At 44.0% G+C, this 22,088-nt stretch overlaps 1 protein-coding gene across 1 annotated transcript in view; it reads left to right on the top strand.

The window, feature by feature from the left end:
* Positions 1–22,088, top strand: part of LOC141147317 (protein mono-ADP-ribosyltransferase PARP14-like) — a 157,437-nt gene that overhangs the window by 16,373 nt on the left and 118,976 nt on the right. The window contains exons 2-4 of the mRNA XM_073634534.1: positions 5,464–5,594; positions 15,921–15,951; positions 19,888–20,127. Coding sequence (XP_073490635.1) covers positions 5,464–5,594; positions 15,921–15,951; positions 19,888–20,127 — 402 coding nt within the window. The remainder of the gene's footprint in view (positions 1–5,463; positions 5,595–15,920; positions 15,952–19,887; positions 20,128–22,088) is intronic.

The raw sequence follows: 22,088 nt of genomic DNA, 5'->3' as shown, positions 1-22,088 counted from the left end.
TCAAGGGACTATAAGTTCCTGCCTGTAATGGACTATTGCTGAGCTGACAGTCAGGCATTGTCAGCTCCCCTCAAGGAGTGAGCCAACAGGAACCAAGTGTGTGCAGGTGGCTGAAGAAGTGAAGACTGTATATAGAGACTGTATATAGAGACTGTATTTAAGAAGTTGTCCCTGAAGTTGTTGAAGTCAAGTGGGCATCCCATAACTTCCCATCCCAATCCAAGTTGAAACCCCCTAATAAAACATAAAAACAAAGCTATGGACTGTTCTCTGTCTCTGAGGTGCTGGTGAAGATTCGGTGTGCCTACCTTTAACCGCTTGCCGACCAGCCGCCACAGTTGTACTGCTGCAACATGGCTCTGCTGAGCGAATCGAAATGAGTTTATCTTTGATGGATTTTACTCTTTTAAAAGAGAAAAGGGGGCGTTCAGGGACAAATTGTCCTAATGTTGAATCTGATAACAGCATATGCCAGTATTTTTAAATGATGTTATTTGCTTTAGTTTGTTGGTTGCTGTATCTTGTGATAATACGGATGGGGTTGATATCATTTTTCGGCTTTTGGATATGTTATGCCGCATACACAAGGTTGGACTTTCCGAAGGGAAATGTTGGATGTGAGCTTGTTGTCGGAAAGTCCAACCGTGTGTATGCTCCATCGAACATTTGCTGTCGGACTTTCCGCCAACAAACGTTTGAGAGCAGGTTCTCAAATTTTCAGCCAACAAGACCCCGTTGTCGGAAAATCCGATCGTGTGTACACAAGTCCAGCGCACAAAAGTTCACGCATGCTCGGAATCAAGCAGAAGGAGCCACACTGGCTATTGAACTTCCTTTTTCTGGGCTCGTCGTACGTCTTGTACGTCACCGCGTTCCCACATTCATCATTGTTGGCCAACATTTGTGTGACTGTGTGTATGCAAGACAAGTTTGAGCCAACAACCTTCGAACAAAAATCCACGGTTTTGTTGGCGGAAAGTCCGATCGTGTTTACGCGGCATAAGTGTTCGCTACTGTCTTGCGACAGAACTCGTTGATAGGCTCTCTTCAGAGAGGTTTGGGAATAGCCTGTAACGACACCCCGAGTATGAAAGGGGTTAAAGTGGTTTAGGACATTCCATTCCCGAACACAACGGCAGCTACCGAACACTTCAATCAGCCGAACAAGGAACCCATACAAATAATTCTCCCCCAAATACGACACAAGGCTCTGTCTTGAGGTTCAAGCAGGAATGATTATTTATTCAAAAACATGTTATACAGATCCCACTTCAAAACACCCCCCCACCCTTGGAAAACAGGGTGGGTTAAACTGTCCAATGACAATGGACACACAGGTCAGGTGTGTTTAACGTTAATAAACAGTCTTATCAGCAGGGAGAGCTGTTGGAGGAATCCCCCCCTCCCTCCATAGAGTTACACATCCTGTGATATCCAAGGCAGACAGGCACAATAGAACATTGGAATACAGCCCCACCCCAAACTAGCACAGCAAATAGTACACAACACAATGAGACAGCACACATTATATATACATATATACAGCATTGGGTCTGACTAGCACAGATCATAGTGGGGTTCTCATTCACCTTGTGCCCCTATTAGTGACTCCCATCACAATGGCCTATCCAGGGTCCCCAGAGTCTGTGTGTCTTGGGGGACATGGACCTGAATCTAAAGTAATGCAACCTCAAGGGTCCCCAGGCATACAGCTCACAAAGAGCACCGTTCCCCCAGATGCCAGGGCCCATAATCGGTTGGCAAGAGGCTGGCATTCAGTCCCCTCCAAAAGCCTCCAAAAGCCTCTGTCCCGGCTCTGAGGGAGCCTGTCGTGGAGCTGTAAGGCCTGAACTTTAAAGTTTTGTTCCCCAGAGCAATTCCGCCTTATCTGCAAATACTGACTATACGGTATTGAATTTACTAACGTTTGAAGGTGAAAACTCGAGTCATGAAGTATAATGTTGCCCACAGTGGGTTTTCTGTACAAATTACTGCCTAGTTTGCCATCATTGTCTCTAAAGACCTCAACATCTAGGAAGAATGCTAGTTCCCTATCAAAACTCATGGTGAAATTCAAGTTGAATTAGTTTTTATTCATCCTTTCTAAAAAGTGCTGTAGTGATTCAATGGGGCCGTCCCAGATAATGAAAATATCGTCTATGTAGCGGAACCATGATGTAATATGATCCGTATACATAGATAGAGAATCATCAGAAAACAGCATCTTTTCCCCACTCCCCCAGATACAGGTTGGCGTAGGATGGGGCACACAAAGTCCCCATTGCCACACCCGGTATCTGGTGGTAGTAGGAACCAGGAAAGGAAAATACATTATGTTCTAAGATGTATTCTAAGAGGAAGAGAATGAACTTGTTATATAGGGAATTCCCATCGCTGACCGCACCTTTAACATGTTGAAGGGCCGCAAGGCCTAGTATAGCGTATTCTGGAATGTATAGACTTTCAAGAATTTTTAGAAAATAAATGGTATCCTTTACATAAGATGGCAATGAACTGACATATGGCTTCAAGAATTCGTCAACAAGTTTACTAGCATTGTCACTCACAGCGCCTCGGCCTGAAATAATTGGTCTTCCCGGGGGGTTGGTTATGTCTTTATGCACCTTGGGGAGCGCATAAAATGTGGGTGTTATAGGTAACTTTGTTCTAATGAAATCCCATGTCTTCTTGTTAATTGTTCGATTCAAATATGCTGAATCGACCAATGACTAGAACTCATTTTTCAATGATCTTGGGTGTAATCCACCTGTTGCACTCTTGGTTTTTCAATATCTTATTACACATAATTGTATGATCTTCATTGTCGAGTATGACAATGTTTCCGCCTTTGTCGACAGGCTTTATGGTAATATGATTATTGGAAGAAAGTTGTTCAAGGGCCTCGATTTCTTTGGCATCCAAATTCTTATTTTTTGGGGAGGAACAGGGTCAGGGAGTGGTCAGCTAGGTCAGTGGTGGGGGCAGGGGTGGAGACCTTACCTGATTGGAGGCAGAAGTTGAAGAATGGGCAGGGTCCAGAGGAGAGGGTATTGCGTAGGGGGCATATTCTTCAACTTTCCAAGGAAGTTAGGAGAAGTGACAACTTCTCACCCTCCCGCCCTGGTGTTAGGAGTTATCGCACTGGACAGGTAGGGGGGCGTATTGGTGTCTCTAGTGTTGAGTGAGTTTGTTTTGTTTTTTGATGTTTTTGTTTTTGAAAAAAAAAATTGCAATAAACTAATAAAAAAGAGAAAACTAAACACAAAAAAAAATACATTGTATATGGGTATAATTTACTGACTGGTGTATATTGTCAATTGTGGGGTCTTTGGGGGGTCAGTGAGGAATTACATGGTTACAGGATTAGTGGGGCCCATCTAAGGTATGGCGCTTTCACTTGGTTAGCGGTGGTTCTCCGAGGAGCTAGCTCCCCTGGGGGAGGGGAATATGGAAGGATGTGTGATGTCGAAGCGTCTTGGAGCCGGTTGGGGCACGGCTGAGGACATAGACCATTCCAGTTATAAATTGTGCCTTAAAAAGACACCCAAAGACCTCTTGTTGTTGGGCATTACTTTGTTGAAATTTGCACTTACGGGTATGTTTTACATGCTGTTATTTTATTCTTTGGTTAATAAAATTTGGCTGCTGTGGCCATATAAAACCCATGTCCGTGTCTTTAATTTAATGGTAAGGACCAAGATTGATGAATCCTTTAGTCAAGGCTTTTGAGCAGTGGTTTGCGGACGAACAGTTGAAGATCTTTATAGATCTCAAATTTTATTGAGATCGTGATTGGGGCAGAAACTAAGTTACTTACTTAAAACCATAATTTCGCTTGGAGAATTGCTGTAGGATGACAAATTAATAATGTTCAGTTCAGTATTAGTAAAAGTGATATCTGCAGCAGGTTCTATGGGACAACTGGTATCATCGTGTCTGGGTGAAGTGCTCTTGTTATTGTTAAGTGCGCTTGTCATTTTCTGATTGACAAGCCAGATGGAGGCCACCTGGTGGACACAATATATATTGCAAATCTACATATATTTTTTACCACTACTCTCTACTTGAAAATTTGTGTTCACCAGGGAAAATCTATGCGGATAACCCATAATGAGCCTTTGTATTATAGATCCAAATCTCATACCTAATTATCTCCATTTTGTGAAACTATTAAGTCCCTTTTTGTCATGACTGGTTGTGAGATCGGATGTGCTCAATGACTTATCCTGGGCATTCAGGCAGCCCCAATTAATCTAATAGCCATCATATTCACACACCACTTACTCTTCATCCTTTATCTTTCAGTGGCCACTTGCTTGATAGTGTGCTACACTCACATGTGAACGAACAGCACTAATCTTCTCATTATGAGGTATGATATTGAAGAAATACAATATTTGATGTGTGGAAATGTGTGAGTTTTTGACAAAGCTATAATAAATATTTAAACATCCCTACTGCTTTTACCCACAGGGTTACGCCTCTCTCTGACTTCCTCAGTATTGGGTGCTGACTCCTCCCGGGTTGATAGGCCACTCCTCAGCAATTACTTTCACGCTAAGTGTGATACCAAAAAATCATAGACGGGCATATCATAGACATAACTCCGCTCCATTTTACTGTTGTTTCTAATACTTTGTGGAATGTTATGCATATGACAGTTTCAGTAAACATGTAAGTATACATGTTATACACACTATAATTATCTTAATTACCAAGGTTGTATATCTAAACTGTCTGTTAATATATTATAGACACATGATTGATTCTCTTACTTACCCCCCGAAGAAGGAGTTTTTGAAAACTCCAAAACGCATTGGGTGAATCATAAGAAACCACTGTCAATCACTGTGGTGACTGTCTAAATTCATATGCATTATTGTTAACATTCCGCCTTTTTTATTTTATTTTGTGTCTTATGACATATGTACAATATTGATAAAAAACTTATACTTATCTAGTTATAATGAAATTTTAGTGCCTTAAAAGTCCAGTTAGGGGATATTTCTTCTTTCTGTTTAGCTATTTGGATGTGGCAGGTTTCAGAGACATTCACCGATAACTAACCTCTGTATGATGTATACAACCTACTACAGCAACACCGACATTTACAGAGAAAATTTGTGTTTAGATTTGACAGATCCCGGCCTCTTCATTCTGTTTGTAAACAAAGCCAGAGATTCCACCCATCTATACCAGACCCTTATCCTTGATGAGGGTCTCATATATATGTTAAAAAAAGAAAAAGGAAAACAGTAAATAAAAACATACACTGTTCTTGACAAGTACTTTAATAATGTGCTTGGAGCTGTGACACCATAAGGATGTGTGGTCCTATGGCGTGGTATGGTTTTCCGAATCTGGGGGCGGTCCACCTGACATGGAGCACTTTGGATATAGATGGTCATGTGACCGGTGACATTCCCATAGAAAATCCTCATCATGGTTCTCCTTGTCTTCCAGCTCGGGATCGAGTCCTCCAGAAAGGACACCATCTGCTGAAACTTCCCAATGGGGAAGAAATACATCTGACCGTCTCACTGCCGAATACTGAGAGTCCAGACGAGGCGGGGAATACATTGGGATCGGTCCATGTAAGTAAATCTGCCAGACAAGCTCCACATTGAAGTTATGGATCGTGTATCAGAATATCATAAAACTTATTTTCCATGAAATCTCTTCAATCACCTGAAGGGGCCCCCAGACACATTTTCCACCAATAATCCCATGTGTGTCTGCAGAAACCGTCACCACCCAACTGATCAGATAGATAAACCTCTTCAATCCGTATTGATCCCCTGTGATCAGTGGCACTGGAAGCCTCCTTCCTTCTCTTTGACATTGAAGAAGAAATATACACTGGCAATATATTCGGTTGTAAATGCAATGTATGATTCACACTTCTGCTGCTTCATTTTGGTGGAAAGAAGACGGACATAACAAAACACTTCCAGGCAGAAATTTAACAGACCAAAGGGGAGGAAATCAGAGAAGATCATTGTTGGGTTTGCATACACTTTAAATCAGTGGTGGTCAACTAATGAGGTACAGGGGGCCTCAGCTGGGGCCTCTGACATCTCCAAGGGGCCACCACAAATAGTATTCATTAAATTAATGTTACAAAGTACAGGAGAAGGTCGGGCTCTGTGGATATGCTACAGATGAAGTTGGAGAATGGAGGCCTGCTATAGGACAAGGAATAGGGGCAAGTTATAATAGACCCTCTGGAGATCACTGAGATTACATTAAATTAATGGGGTGGGCAACTACATGGCAAATGAGGTTTAATGTAGAAAAATGTAAAATAATGCATTTGGGTGGCAAAAATATTGATGCAATCTATAGACTTGGGGGGGGAGAACCTCTGGGGGGATCTAGGATGGAAAAGGACCTGGGGGTCCTAGTAGATGATAGGCTCAGCAATGGCATGCAATGTCAAGCTGCTGCTAACTAGGGATGAGCTGAACATCCCCCGGTTCAGTTCGCGGCAGAACAGGCGAACAGACCAAAAATTAGTGTGAACACACGAACCCCGTTAAAGTCTATGGGAATCGAACGTGAAAAATCAAAGATGCTAATTTTAAAGGTAATGTGCAAGTTATTGTCATAAAAAGTGTTTGAGGACCCGGGTCATGCCCCCGGGTTACATGTATCAATGCAAAAAAAGTTTTAAAAACAGCCGTTTTATCGGGAGCAGTGATTTTAATAAAAGTGAAATATTCCTTTAAATTTCGTACCTGGGGGGTGTCTATAGTATGCCTGTAAACTGGCGCATTTTTCCCGTGTTTAGAACAGTCTGACAGCAAAATGACATTTCTAAAGGAAAAAAAGTCATTTAAAACTACTGGCGGCTGTAATGTAATGTTGCCCCGTCCCCTCCCAGCCCATTACCAGACCTTTTGGGTCTTGTATGGATATTAGGGGAACTCCGCACCTAAATAAATAAAAAAGGCGTGTGGCCCCCAGGCCCTATATACTCTGAACAGCAGTATACAGGCGGTCCCCGGGTTACAAACAAGACCGGGACTGTAGGTTTGTTGTTAAGTTGAATCTATTTGTAATTTTGAACTGGTACATTTGTTAAGTGTAGCTCCAGCCAAAAAATCTAGTTTTAAGCTTTTTGGATAACATAGGGAAGGGTTATCACCCCTGTGACATTTGTTTTGCTGTCTGTGCACCTGTTCAGAAGATTTCACTTCCTAAGCAGCTACCAAAGCGGCCTATTCCACCGGCTCCTTGTCCACAGTCACTCCTTCCGTAGCCCCACCATCATGCACGGAGGAGTCCCCCGAACTATTTGACCACAGTGTTGGGTACATGCTGCTGGCGATTTGAAGGCTCCGATGTTGGTGCCCAGGTTGAGGAAGGGAGTAACGTGAGCCTAGAGAGAGGGGGTGCCCAAGAAGGACAAGAAACTGGTAGTCATGTTCCCCAACTGCAGCACAGTGTCAAGTTTACTCCAGTGAGGAGGAGGGAGGGGATGATGAGGTCACTGACTCTACATGGGTGCCTGATAGAATAGAGGAGGAGGAGGCACAACTCCAACGAGGCAGGATGTCCTCTAGGGGGCAGCTTAAGGGCAGCCACCCTACTGCATCACACCGCAGAGCTCCACAGGTGCAGGGTGCTGCTGACTCCCCGCTGATTTTGAAAAGTTCCTTGGTGTGGGCCTTTTTGGACACGTGTGCAGCAAATCATTGCAGCACCATTGCTGTTTGCAACCTATGTCTGAAGCGGATCAAGCGTGGCCACAACAGCAGCCGCTTGGCACCACATGCTTGAGCAGACATACGACGACCCCCCATGCAGTCTTTTTACCGTATACTATATTTGAAATTTATTATCTCTCAGATATGATTTGGGTTAAATGAGAGTTCTTTGACCATGAGTGAAAGTTTTAACACAATAACAACATTTATTGATTAGTTGAAAGTCTATCTAATGCACAACCATCTATCTATAGTCTACAGTGCACCAAGGAAGAAAATATTAGGTTAAAATAAGAGAATTACATGAAGGAATACAGAGTATATTCCTGAAAACATTAATCTGCAAACATATTTAGTTACAAGTAAAATGTAGACCTTTTCCATAATTACCCTTTGCACCAAGGTTCCATTCTGATGGTTGCTCTCCCATAAAAGTGTGTGTTTCCCTCCCATATAGTTTGTGTATATCATTACATGCTGATGCCTCATTGGTTGGCATAGCGTGGCTCTGATTGGTGAGCTTCCCTATTCCTGGTTAAGGACTGGCTACATCTCCAATCCCTATACTTTGCATACGTGAGCCCCCTTTCATGGAAATCCTTGTGACTATTCTGAGCAGGAGCTTAACTTGAATTTTGGCCTCCCTTCATTGCATATCCCAGCATGGGATCCTTTGAAGTGAGTATGTGTAAAACAATGAGGTTTGGATCCCATTGTTTGTATACACAAGCCTAGGCACCAACTTGTCTGTCTACCAGAGATTTCTGTGAAGATAATATGTTCCACCCTACATAGATAAAAAGCTAAATGAAATATATTCATTAAATATAAATTAATTAAATATAAATTAAATATAAAATATAAGTAATTAAATATAAATTAAATATATTCATAATTCCAATATTTTACAGCTATTAATGTAGATTTCACATAAACTCATAAACAACAAGTCCGTAGACCCACATCAACGAAAAAGGTGGACTTCTCCTTGCTCCTCATCTGGGATCTCCAACCCTACTCCAGTCCTCTTGAAAACCTGCACTGTGAGGAATGAAGGTATAGCAATAGGTGTCCCAAGTACTTGCAGCCAATCTGCTAGCAGTACACCACCATCTGATTTTAGCAGGCAAATTTCCCTACCCCAGTTGCTAAACCGTAAAAAGAAATTCAGTCCCAGCCATCCACATGCTTACAGTCTGAATGCTAGCTTGAATGCCGGCTTGGCCAAATTGCTAGCACTGCAACTACTGCCTTTTTAGCTGGTAGACTCTGCCCCCTTTTGTGAATTTGTGGAATGTGCTGTACCTCAGTTGCAGAACCTAAGCACCCCCTGAAGGAGTGCGATTCCTCTAGCGGGACTTTTTTCACGGGGTTACCTCTAATAAAGTAGAAAGTAGTAGAAGTTTATAGTTTTTGTATAAAAGTATTGTAGTTTATTAATTTAGCATCTAAAAATCATTACACATGACCTAACCATATATACAATAAAATGGATGCATGTAAAAGGGAAAAAGTAATTCTACAAATAAATGACCAAATGCAATGATACAGGTAGTAAAGAACCAATGATCATAGAACCCGACGTTTCGAGGTAAGCAAAAGGGGTTGACCTCTTCTTCAGGGGTAACGACAATTGGTCAAAATGGATATTTCATCCCTTAAGATTCATATAAACACTCCCAGGGACATTATCAGCATCCAATGCGAATCAAGAATTTACCGCCCGTCAAGGCCACACAGGGATCACAGAACCGAGGCTCAAGAAGATAGGGAAGATACCAGGTGAATCACAGGAAAAAGAACCAGGGTGGACTGAGGTTGCTTCACAAAGGATATCCCCAATATAAGAACAGACACAGTCCTCCCCTCACTGCGAAGGCTTGAGACAGCCTGTTTGATGGAGTTAGAGGGTGGAGGAAGCTGAGACAGGCAGACTTATGTGTACTCACACCCAACCAGGGAACCTGCATATTTCCTTGGACTCCTGCCCATTTTGATTCTGGGGTATTATTCAAATACTTCCTGCTGCTGAAATTGGGACCCATGATCTGGTTCCTTTTATCCTCAGTTTTTAGCAGGATTGTACCCCCCACCCTCTAACTCCATCAAACAGGCTGTCTCAAGCCTTCGCAGTGAGGGGAGGACTGTGTCTGTTCTTATATTGGGGATATCCTTTGTGAAGCAACCTCAGTCCACCCTGGTTCTTTTTCCTGTGATTCACCTGGTATCTTCCCTATCTTCTTGAGCCTCGGTTCTGTGATCCCTGTGTGGCCTTGACGGGCGGTAAATTCTTGATTAACATTGGATGCTGATAATGTCCCTGGGAGTGTTTATATGAGTCTTAAGGGATGAAATATCCATTTTGATCAATTGTCGTTACCCCTGAAGAAGAGGTCAACCCCTTTTGCTTACCTCGAAACGTCGGGTTCTATGATCATTGGTTCTTTACTACCTGTATCATTGCATTTGGTCATTTATTTGTAGAATTACTTTTTCCCATTTACATGCATCCATTTTATTGTATATATGGTTAGGTTGTGTAATGATTTTTAGATGCTAAATTAATAAACTACAATACTTTTATACAAAAACTATAAACTTCTACTACTTTCTACTTTATTAGAGGTAACCCCGTGAAAAAAGTCCCGCTAGAGGAATCGCACTCCTTCAGGGGGTGCTTAGGTTTGGCAAAAATTGGGATGGGGGCTTACCTCTAGAAAAATATACAGTGCCTACTGGGATGACACCTCCCTCCTACCTCAGTTGCAGGTTCCAAAATGCCATTTCTTTTCATGGAAGGCCATTCCAGCTCTCTACCAGCATGTGGAAGGCAATGTTTTTGTCTTGTTGGACACGGCGGACAGCAGTAAGGTGTATATAAGGTGTATATTACCGCAGACTCATGGTCTAGCAGGCATGGGCAGGGATGTTACCTTTCCTTCACAGCGCACTGGGTAACACTGCTGGCAGCTGGGAAGGATTCAGGATAGGGTTCAGTATTGCAGTATTGTTGGAGCTTGTTCTGCCACCACGCCTCCAAAATGCTAGCGGTGATTCTGCCACAGCTCATTCCTCCACCCCCTCCTCTTCTTCTTCCTCTATGGCCTCTTCTGCAGATTTGTTCTCTGAACCAGCAGTGCTCCGTAAGCGTTCAAGGGGCTACGCAAGCATTCAGGCAAAAAGATGCCATGCGGTGCTTGAGTTGCATAGTTACATAGTAGGTGAGGTTGAAAAAAGACACAAGTCCATCAAGTCCAACCTATGTGTGTGATTATATGTCAGTATTACATTGTATATATGTTGCAGTCGTTCAGGTGCTTATCTAATAGTTTCTTGAAACTATCGATGCCCCCCACTGAGACCACTGCCTGTGGAAGGGAATTCCACATCCTTGCCGCTGTTACAGTAAAGAACCCTCTACGTAGTGTAAGGTTAAACCACTGCTTAGGGGACAGGAGCCACACTGTGGCAGAGATCCTGTAAGCTCTGCAGGGGCAGGCTCAGAGGTTGTTAACACCATGCCAGCTTCAGCCAGGAATGGTTGTATGCGACAATGGCACCAACCTTCTCTCCGCCCTCCGACAGGGACACTTGACCCATGTTCCATGTTTGGCACACATCCTGAATTTGGTGGTGCAGCAGTCCTTGAGCAGGTACCCAGGCTTACAAGATCTCCTGAGGCAGGCCAGAAAAGTCTGTGGTCATTTCCAACGGTCATACAATGCCAGTGCTTGGCTAGCTGACATTCAAAGGGAATGCAACCTGCCCACCAACCGCCTCATTTGTGACATGTCCACCAGGTGGAAGTCAACATTGGCAATGCTGCAGCAGCTGTACACGTGGCAGAGGTCCATCAATGAGTACCTGTGTGAGTATGGCACCAGGACAGGGTCAGGGGAACTTGGCTTCTTTTTGTGTCAGCATGGACGTGGAGGATAACACTCAGCAGCAGTCTTCAAGGAATGGTTTTCAGTCCCCAGAAACCCAATTAGTTGTACGTGGCTGGGAGGAGGTTGTTAGAGATCATGTGATCCTTAGTGACCCAGAGGACTCAGAATTGAATGACTCTGCAAACTTCCGCAGGCTTTGCAGAATCAGAGAGGCCATGCAGCAAAAGGACCCTAGGATTCGTGGTATCAAAGAGAAGGAATCATTACTGGCTGGCAACCCTTCTTGATCCACGTTACAAGGGTAAGGTTGCAGAACTCATCCTGCCTTCGCAGAGGGAGCAGAGGATGAAACATCTTCAGGAGGCCTTGAAGAAAGGTTTGTGCAATGCATTTCCAGACCATGTGAGGTTGCAATTTCCTGGTGCTGGACAACGTGTTGCTGAGCTGTCAGGTCACCTGAGGCCAGGTGACAGATGCACACCGTTGGGGTCAGGAGTGCACCGCAAAGGTAGTGGACCCTACGGCTTACTGCTGCGGATGGGAGTCTAGGTGGTTAAGGAAGGCAGGTCCACTGGAACACCAACACGGATCCCACAGGGCCTAGAGTGTAAGATTCCCCAGGGCACGGAGTCTAAGAGCCAGCAGGTGTTCACCAGAGCCTCTAGTGGTGAGGATGGACTGGGCTGCAACTGGCTCCAGGTCACAACCCCCAGGGTCTCCCAGCTCACGCCCACAGTAGGCTACAGGAGGACAGAGATAGTAAGGGAATAAGCCAAAGGTCGGGGCGACTAGCAGACAAAGATAAACATAGAACACGGCAAAGGTCAGGGTCACAAGCAGGCAGGGATAGTCGAGAACAAGCCAAGATCAGTAACTGGAATCAGATGTAGAAGGCACAGCAAGATGCACACGGAAGCTAAACACACAAGGGTTGATCAGCGAAGCAGGCTTGCAGTGCACAGGTTAATATAGAGTTCCCTGATAGGGGCTGGGGCGGAGCCATGCTTTGAGGAGAGATTATTTAAGTACCCAGGTGAGAGTGGCTGGCCTCTAAAGGTGAACACATGGAAGAGAGGTAAGCTGACAGACAAAGATTACTGCATAACCATGACAGCTTCGTTCAGTCAGAGGAAGAGCAGTGGAGAAGCTGGCCGGCTGACCGATGCCTTTAGATAATTTTTCAGGCCTCAGCACCAAGGTCTGATTTCAAGCAACCATTGCCAGTGTCTGCATGACATGGTGCAGGAATATCTAGGGGCAAGAGCAGACTTGGAGACCTTTCCAACAGAGCATCCACTGGGTTACTGGGTCTTGAGGATGGACCACTGGCCAGAACTTGCTCAATATGCAATTGATCTACTGGCCTGTTCTGCAGCCAGCGTTCTTCCTGAACATTCAGTGCTGCTGGAGGAATTATAACGGATCATAGAGTGCGCCTGTCCACAGACTCCCTTGATAGGCTCACATTCATAAAAATGAATCAGTCCTGGATCAGCAGCAGCTATCAAGCACCTGATGCTGATGTAACTGATTGATTTTTCTATGGATGTGGGATCCCTTGAAGACTGCCTATGCTGAGTGACTATCCTATTCCTCCTCAATCTTGATGATGTTAGCTTCCAACAATATTTTTGGTTTAGGGCACCACCACCACTGTCCAAGGCCTAATTTTTCTGTCCCTGTTCACAGCCTGCTTGCCCTCTTTTAGTGGCCTGTGAGCATCTGCCTCTCCTTGGTGGCCTTCCGGACATGATGGGGATTTTGTTTTGCAACATCACACTACACTGTATTGTGTACTGTGTACACCACCAGAAAAGTAGGAGCAACTGCACTATGGGTGCACAGTATTGTGTACACCACCAGAAGTCTAATAGCAACTATGGGTGTACTGTATGTATTGTGTATTGTGTACACCACCGAAAAGTAGTAGCAACTGCACTATGGGTGCCACAGTATTGTGTACACCACCAGCAGTCTAATAGCAACTATGGGTGCACTGAATGTATTGTGTACTGTGTACACCACCAGAAAAGTAGTAGCAACTGCACTAGGGGTGCACGGTACTGTGTACACCGCCTGAAGTATATTAGAAAGAGTACACCAGGAACGGCCTGCAGTGAGATATAGCTAAACTGTATGCGGGTATATATATTTATATATATGTACAAGACTATCTGTGTATATATATGAAATACACTGCAGCTAACTGAATCACCTGCCTGCCAGAAGTATATTAGAAAGAGTACACCAGGAACGGCCTGCAGTGAGATATAGCTAAACTGTATGCAGTGGATATATATATAATATATATACATACACACACAAGACTGTCTGAATATATATATAAAATACACTGCAGCTAACTGAATCACCTGCCTGCCAGAAGCATATTAGAAAGAGTACACCAGGAACGGCCTGCAATGAGATATAACTAAACAGTATGCAGTGGAGATCTATCTATCTATCTATCTATCTATCTATCTATCTATCTATCTATCTATCTATCTATCTATCTATCTATCTATCTATCTATATACATATATATGTAGATATAGATATATATATATATATATATATATATATATATATATATACACACACAAGACTGACTGTGTATGTATGTATATATATATATATATATATATATATATATATAATGTGTGTGTAAAATTCACTGCAGCTAACTGAATAACCTGCCTGCCTGCTCTAAATGACACTCTCTCCGTCCATGCCGGCAACGACACACTACATCAGGCCGAAGTGCAGGCGGCCTTATATTGTGTGGGGCGTGGACTTAGTCCCCCTGAGCCATGATTAACAAAAGGCACCCTGCCTTTGGCCAATTATGGCTCTCTTCACTGAGGGCGCTGTGATTGGCCAAAGCATGCAGGTCATGGTGCATGCTCTGGCCAATCATCATACAGCAATGCACTGCGCTCCCGCAGTGCATTATGGGCCGTTACGCGCCGCTCGAATTTGGTTTCGAGTGGAACTCATGTTTGACCCGAACAGAAAGCTCATCCGTACTGCTAACAAAGCAAACAGAATATTGGCATGCATTAAAAAGGAATCAACTCCAGAACTACATATAGGGTTCTTTACTGTAAGAGCGGCAAGGATGTGGAATTCCCTTCCACAGGCGGTGGTCTCAGCGGGGGGCATCGATGGTTTAAAAAAACTATTAGATAAGCACCTGAATGACCACAACATACAGGGATATACAATGTAATACTGACATATAATCACACACATAGGTTGGACTTGATGGACTTGTGTCTTTTTTCAACCTCACCTACTATGTAACTATGTAAACTGGTTCATTTACTGTCTTTTGTTGTGATTAGCTGTGATTGGTCAAAGCAAATCACATGGTACATATTTGCTGTTATTGATCCTGTCTGTACCATGTGATCACTGTCACAAATCACAGCTATGACGTCCTCCTACCCGGCCATTGTACTATAGGCTGGGCGGGAAAGTGTTAAAAGGTAGAACATTTACATGATTAAAATGCATATGCACCAAAACAATATACAAACAGTAGCCAGGGGACAGGTGGGCAGCTTCGTAGTTCTCAATGTACGTGATGACGTCACGAGAGTTGGCTCCATCCGACGCATTTTGTCATATCGGACGTTGTCTGGATTACACAACGCGGTCATCTTGTATGGAGAATCTTATGTGGGAACACAATTGAAAGAATTTCTTAGATCACTTTGGGACTGTCGGGATTATTTATTAATTTGGACTCGCTTTTTATTTTATTTAAAAAAATTATTTTTTCACTTTATTTAGCGCTGTACTGTTTTTATGTGTTTATATATGTATATCAATTTGTGTTGATTGATGGGTCAGCTACTTTTTATGCCCTCTGAGCACTATTTCTTTTTTTGATTCATTGTTATCCAGAGCAATGAAGTGATTCTAAACAGGTACATATAAAACCTGAAACTCATAAAGAAAAAGTTTTTGAAGGAAACTAAACTGCCCAATGAAGAACATCCCTCGTGTAAAGAGTTCTACTTCTCCTACTCTCCCCTCTCCAGTCATGGCTTTGTTGCCACCATCCTATGATCTACCCCAGGTAATATATCAATAAAGTCACAGGGGAGATCGCCCAGTCCAGGAGAAATAAGATGAGGGGATCTGCAGCTCAGATGGGAGAGAGGCAGTGAACCGAATCAGAGGGCAGTAACCATTTTCTATTCTCAGCTCTCATTGGTTGTCTCTACTGGAAATAATGATTGTTGTAGAAATAAGAATTGTTATAATGAACAGAATCTCTAGAAATGACTCATAGCGGTTTATCTTCTATTTTCAGGGCTCACAGTCCGGCCGTGCCGAGGACAAACGTAAGAAATCATTAATTGGATGTTTAGAGTAATATCTGTCCTATAGATCACAATGGTGGGAGCGGGGGAAGGGAGAGGATAAGGTGTCTGAGGCCGGTCTGCCTTCTGGCACTGATTGCTGAGGTGCTTCCATTGGGGAGAAGTTGCTGATTTTGCACCAAAATTGCCAATTTATCTTTTACAGAGAATTCCTGCAAAGCAAAATTGGTTAAAGTGTTGAGCCAAAAACTTGTTTTCTAATTTTGGATGGAGTGGGGGAAGGATTAGGATTTAACTGCAATCTGGGGTTCCATGAGAGAGATTTTCCCTCATCCCCCTGTCCGTCATTCCTAGTTTTAATGCCAATAGGGAGATATAACCCCTCCAACGAGTTCTGCCCTAAGATGGAGATACATTACCTCTAGTGTGTTCAGGGTCAGTCCTGGGATGGAGATATATTACCTCCAGTGTGTTCAGGATCAGTCCTGGGATGGAGATATATTACCTCCAGTGTGTTCAGGATCAGTCCTGGGATGGAGATATATTACCTCCAGTGTGTTCAGGATCAGTCCTGGGATAGAGATATATTACCTCCAGTGTGTTCAGGGTCAGTCCTGGGATAGAGATATATTACCTCCAGTGTGTTCAGGGTCAGTCCTGGGATGGAGATATATTACCTCCAGTGTGTTCAGGGTCAGTCCTGGGATGGAGATATATTACCTCCAGTGTGTTCAGGGTCAGTCCTGGGATGGAGATATATTACCTGCAATGTGTTCAGGGTCAGTCCTGGGATAGAGATATATTACCTCCAGTGTGTTCAGGGTCAGTCCTGGGATGGAGATATATTACCTCCAGTGTGTTCAGGGTCAGTCCTGGGATGGAGATATATTACCTGCAATGTGTTCAGGGTCAGTCCTGGGATAGAGATATATTACCTCCAGTGTGTTCAGGATCAGTCCTGGGATGGAGATATATTACCTCCAGTGTGTTCAGGGTCAGTCCTGGGATGGAGATATATTACCTCCAATGAATTTCAAATCTGTCTCTGAATCTTCCAACAATTGGATGTTCCTGAGCAGGACCAGCTGGATCCTCCCAGAAGGCCTCTATGTATATATATCATGCTTTTCTTTTCAGTTAGCCCTCCACAATTAGAAGGAACAATGGCTCCACTCTGAGGTCACCAACTCTCATCCTGTCCTGGTGAATGAGTTCAGCAACCCAACAAAGATCACAATGGTGGGAGCGGGGGAAGGGAGAGGATAAGGTGTCTGCGGCCGGTCTGCCTTCTGGCACTGATTGCTGTTGTGCTTCCATTGGGGAGAAGTTGCTGATTTTGCACCAAAATTGCCAATTTATCTTTTACAGAGAATTCCTGCAAAGCAAAATTGGTTAAAGTGTCGAGCCAAAAACTTGTTTTCTAATTTTGGGTGGAGTGGGGGAAGGATTAGGACTTAACTGCAATCTGGGGTTCCATAAGAGAGATTTTCCCTCATCCCCCTGTCCGTCATTCCTAGTTTTAATACCAATAGGGAGATATAACCCCTCCAACGAGTTCTGCCCTAAGATGGAGATACATTACCTCTAGTGTGTTCAGGGTCAGTCCTGGGATGGAGATATATTACCTCCAGTGTGTTCAGGGTCAGTCCTGGGATGGAGATATATTACCTCCAGTGTGTTCAGGGTCAGTCCTGGGATGGAGATATATTACCTCCAGTGTGTTCAGGATCAGTCCTGGGATGGAGATATATTACCTCCAGTGTGTTCAGGATCAGTCCTGGGATGGAGATATATTACCTCCAGTGTATTTAGGTCAGTCCAGGGATGGACATATATTATTTTCAGTGTGTTCTAGATCCGTCCGGGGATGGAGATATATTACCTCCAATGTGTTCAGGGTCAGTCCTGGGATGGAGATTTATTACCTCCAGTGTGTTCAGGGTCAGTCCTGGGATGGAGATATATTCCCTCCAGTGTGTTCAGGATCAGTCCTGCGATGGAGATATATTCCCTCCAGTGTGTTCAGGATCAGTCCTGGGATGGAGATATATTCCCTCCAGTGTGTTCAGGATCAGTCCTGGGATGGAGATATATTACCTCCAGTGTGTTCAGGATCAGTCCTGGGATGGAGATATATTACCTCCAGTGTATTTAGGTTAGTCCAGGGATGGACATATATTATTTTCAGTGTGTTCTGGATCCGTCCGGGGATGGAGATATATTATCTCCAGTGTGTTCAGGGTCAGTCCTGGGATGGAGATATATTACCTCCAATGAATTTTAAATCTATCTCAGAATCTTCCAACAATTGGATGTCCCTGAGCAGGACCAGCTGGATCCTTTCAGAAGGCCTCTATGTATATATATCATGCTTTTCTTTTCAGTTAGCCCTCCACAATTAGAAGGAACAATGGCTCCACTCTGAGGTCACCAACTCTCATCCTGTCCTGGTGAATGAGTTCAGCAACCCAACAAAGTAACACAATCTCTGCAGATAGCTCTCAGAATATTCTTTAAATCATTATGTTTATCATGATGTAGATGAAAGAATTCCACTCAAAAAACTTTCCCGGGAATATATTTTGCTGTGTTACAGCCGCATCAGATGATGAAAACCCCTCATGCTCTCTGGTTCTGATTGAGAATGTCCAGGACAGCCACACTCCTGAGATGTAAAACCTCCTGGTGAAGAATACCAGTGAGAAGGTTGAGGACACGGACTTCTATGTGGAGATAATTCCGGAGATCCAATCTGCTGTTGTCACCTTCACATGTGATATCGGTCCAATCTTTATGATTTGCCCATGATTTAGATACAGAGCCTGAAATGATGCTCACAGCTTCTAGTATGGGCCTAAGAGCTCCATCATGTCCTACCAGCCAATGGCTCTTGTAAGAGAATGTTGTTTGCCATATGCCAAAAAACGGGGAGCTGCCATGAGGCCTGCGCTCTACACATCTTTATCTACTGAATGCTGGAGAGCAATAATGCTAAAAGCTTCAATGTACAGATTCACATGCCAAAAATGTGCTCACTGTACAATGAAGACATTTCAAGAAAAATTAAAATAACCCCGTGAATGATTAATTATAGATAGGAACATTGGGACTGTATTAGAGTTCAATAATGCACCGAATGTATATCATTATTAGTTACCGTATTTATCGGCGTATAACACGCACTTTTTTCCCCTTAAAATCAGGGGAAAGTCGCAGGTGCGTGTTATACGCCGATCCCCGCCGATCCCGAGCTGTCCAAATTTCAAAATCGCGGACCGCGATTTGAAAATGGCGCCGCCGGAGCCGAAGTACATAGAGCCGGTCCTCGGCTCTTTCCGGCGGCTCTCGTTTACTTTCGGCTCCACTCGTAGTCCCGAGCGGAGCTATCCGAACCTACTCGGATAGCTCCACTCGGGACTACGAGTGGAGCCGAAAGTAAACGAGAGCCGCCGGAAAGAGCCGAGGACCGGCTCTGTGTAATTCGGCGCCGACGGCGCCATTTTCAAATCGCGGACCGCGATTTTGAAGCCCTGGAAGCAGGGACAGGGGATCCCAGGCTGCACTGGGGCAAGGCTGCACTGGGGCAAGGCTGCACTGGGGAAGGCTGCACTGACAAGGCTGCACTGGGGAAGGCTGCACTGACAAGGCTGCACTGGGGAAGGCTGCACTGACAAGGCTGCACTGACAAGGCTGCACTGACAAGGCTGCACTGACAAGGCTGCAATGAAGGGCATTTAAATGTAAGTTTTTTTCCCTTCAACTTCCCTCCTAAAAGTTTTTTTTCCTTAAAATTCTCTCCTAAATTGGGGTGCGTGTTATACGCCGATAAATACGGTATATAAAATGTTAAAACAGCAAGATTCTATCATTCTCTTCCATCAGTAAAACTTTTACACAGTTGTACTTATTGCCATTAAATTTGGGGGGGGGGGGGGGGGTTGTCCTGTTTTTCTCCAGATACTCCGAGATTCGTCAGAACATTCTTCAGTAACCTCAGAGCGAGAGCGGTTCACAGGCTGACAGGGAGGCCTCTGGAGGAATTCCGAAGTGTCAGGGTGGAGAATGTCCCGGAGAACACATATGTGATGCATCTGAAAGATTTCTTTGAGGACCCAAAACAGGGAGAAGGAAGAAAAAAAGACATTGTGATGTTACCAGAGGAAAGAGCTGCGCTGATCACGTTTCAGGAGACAGCAGGTGAGTTCACAGAGTGGGTACAGAGAAGACCTTCATATGTTGGAAATGATTGCTGGTTGATGATGCTTATGAAAACATTTAATTGTTTAGAATTGTCCCAAGCAACACATCAAGGAGACATAGAGCCACTTGTGGTCAACATCAAAGTGTTCAAACAATGCTCCAGTTTGATTATGAGTGAACCAGGCCAGGGGATTGGTTATGAACAGCCTTTTTTTATAGCAATATTAACTTTTTTTTATCAGTCTAATGATATGCTATGTAATATTAATTGTTGACCAACAGATTACAAAAACCTTTTGGTTTTGTTCACTTCATAAACTTGTAGGTTGGGTGCAGCATGGTGTGGTGGCAATAACACACATAGTCCTAGTGCAATGAAAGAGTAGGAAGACAATCCAACCAGGAACACTCAGGGATTCCAACGAGGATTCCAACAGCGTTTAGGCTGCATTCACAACTGAGCATTTCGTTTACAGGCAGAAAGTCGCATGTTCTTACTGCGATTTTGCCATGTTTTCTGCCACAATTTTGCACAGGTCAAATGGTCACTAGGGATGAGCCGAACACCCCCCTGTTCGGTTCACACCAGAACATGCGAACACGCAAAAAATTTGTTCGAACACACAAACACCGTTAAAGTCTATGGGACACGAACATGAATAATCAAAAGTGCTAATTTGAAAGGCTTATATGCAAGTTATTGTCATGAAAAGTGTTTGGGGACCCGGGTCCTGCCCCAGGGGACATGGATCAATGCAAAAAAAAAGTTTTAAAAACGACCATTTTTTCGGGAGCAGTGATTTTAATAATGCTTAAAGTGAAACAATAAAAGTGTAATATGCCTTTAAATTTCATACCTGGGGGGTGTCTATAGTATGCCTGTAAAGGGGCGCATGTTTCCCGTGTTTAGAACAGTCTGACAGCAAAATGACATTTCAAAGGAAAAAAAGTCATTTAAAACTACCCGCGGCTATTAATGAATTGCCGATCCGACAATACACATAAAAGTTTATTGATAAAAACGGCGTGGGAATTCCCCACAGGGGAACCCCGAACCAAAATTTTTTTTAAAAATGGCGTGGGGGGTCCATCTAAATTCCATACCAGGCCCTTCAGGTCTGGTATGGTTATTAAGGGGAACCCCGACCAAAATTTTTTAAAAAATGGCGTGGGGTCCCCCTCAAAATCTATACCAGACCCTCAAGGTCTGGTATGGATTTTAAGGGGAACCCCGCACCAAAATTAAAAAAAATGGCGTGGGGTCCCCCCAAAAATCCACACCAGACCCTTATCCGAGCACGCAACCTGGCAGGCCGCAGGAAAAGAGGGAGGATGAGAGAGCGCCCCCCTCCTGAACCGTACCAGGCCACATGCCCTCAACATTGGGAGGGTGCTTTGGGGTAGCCCCCAAAGCACCTTGTCCCCATGTTGATGGGGACAAGGGCCTCATCCCCACAACCCTTGCCTGGTGGTTGTGGGGGTCTGCTGGCGGGGGGCTTATTAGATTCTGGAAGCCCCCTTTAACAAGGGGACCTCCTGATCCCAGCCTTCCCCCCTGTGTGAAATGGTAAGGGGGTACAAAAGTACCCCTACCATTTCACAAAAAAAGTGTCAAAAATGTTAAAAATGACAAGAGACAGTTTTTGACAATTCCTTTATTCAAATGCTTCTTCTTTCTTCTATCTTCTATCTTCTATCGTCTATCTTCTATCTTCTATCTTCTATCTTCCTTCAGTTTCTTCCTCCATCTTCTTCTGGTTCTTCCTCCGGTGTTCTCGTCCGGCATCTTCCTCCGTGGCGTCTTCTTCCCTTCTTCTTCCCAGGCTGCTCCGCATCCATGATGGCATGATGGGAGGCTCCCGCTGTGTGATGCTTCTCGTCTTCTGACGGTTCTTAAATAACGGAAGGTGGGGCCACCTGGTGACCCTGCCCCCTTTGATGCATGGGAAAAGCCACAG

Source organism: Aquarana catesbeiana, linkage group LG06 (assembly GCF_042186555.1).
Source record: "Aquarana catesbeiana isolate 2022-GZ linkage group LG06, ASM4218655v1, whole genome shotgun sequence".
NCBI lineage: Eukaryota > Metazoa > Chordata > Amphibia > Anura > Ranidae > Aquarana > Aquarana catesbeiana.
This window is presented reverse-complemented; position numbering and strand designations above follow the sequence as displayed.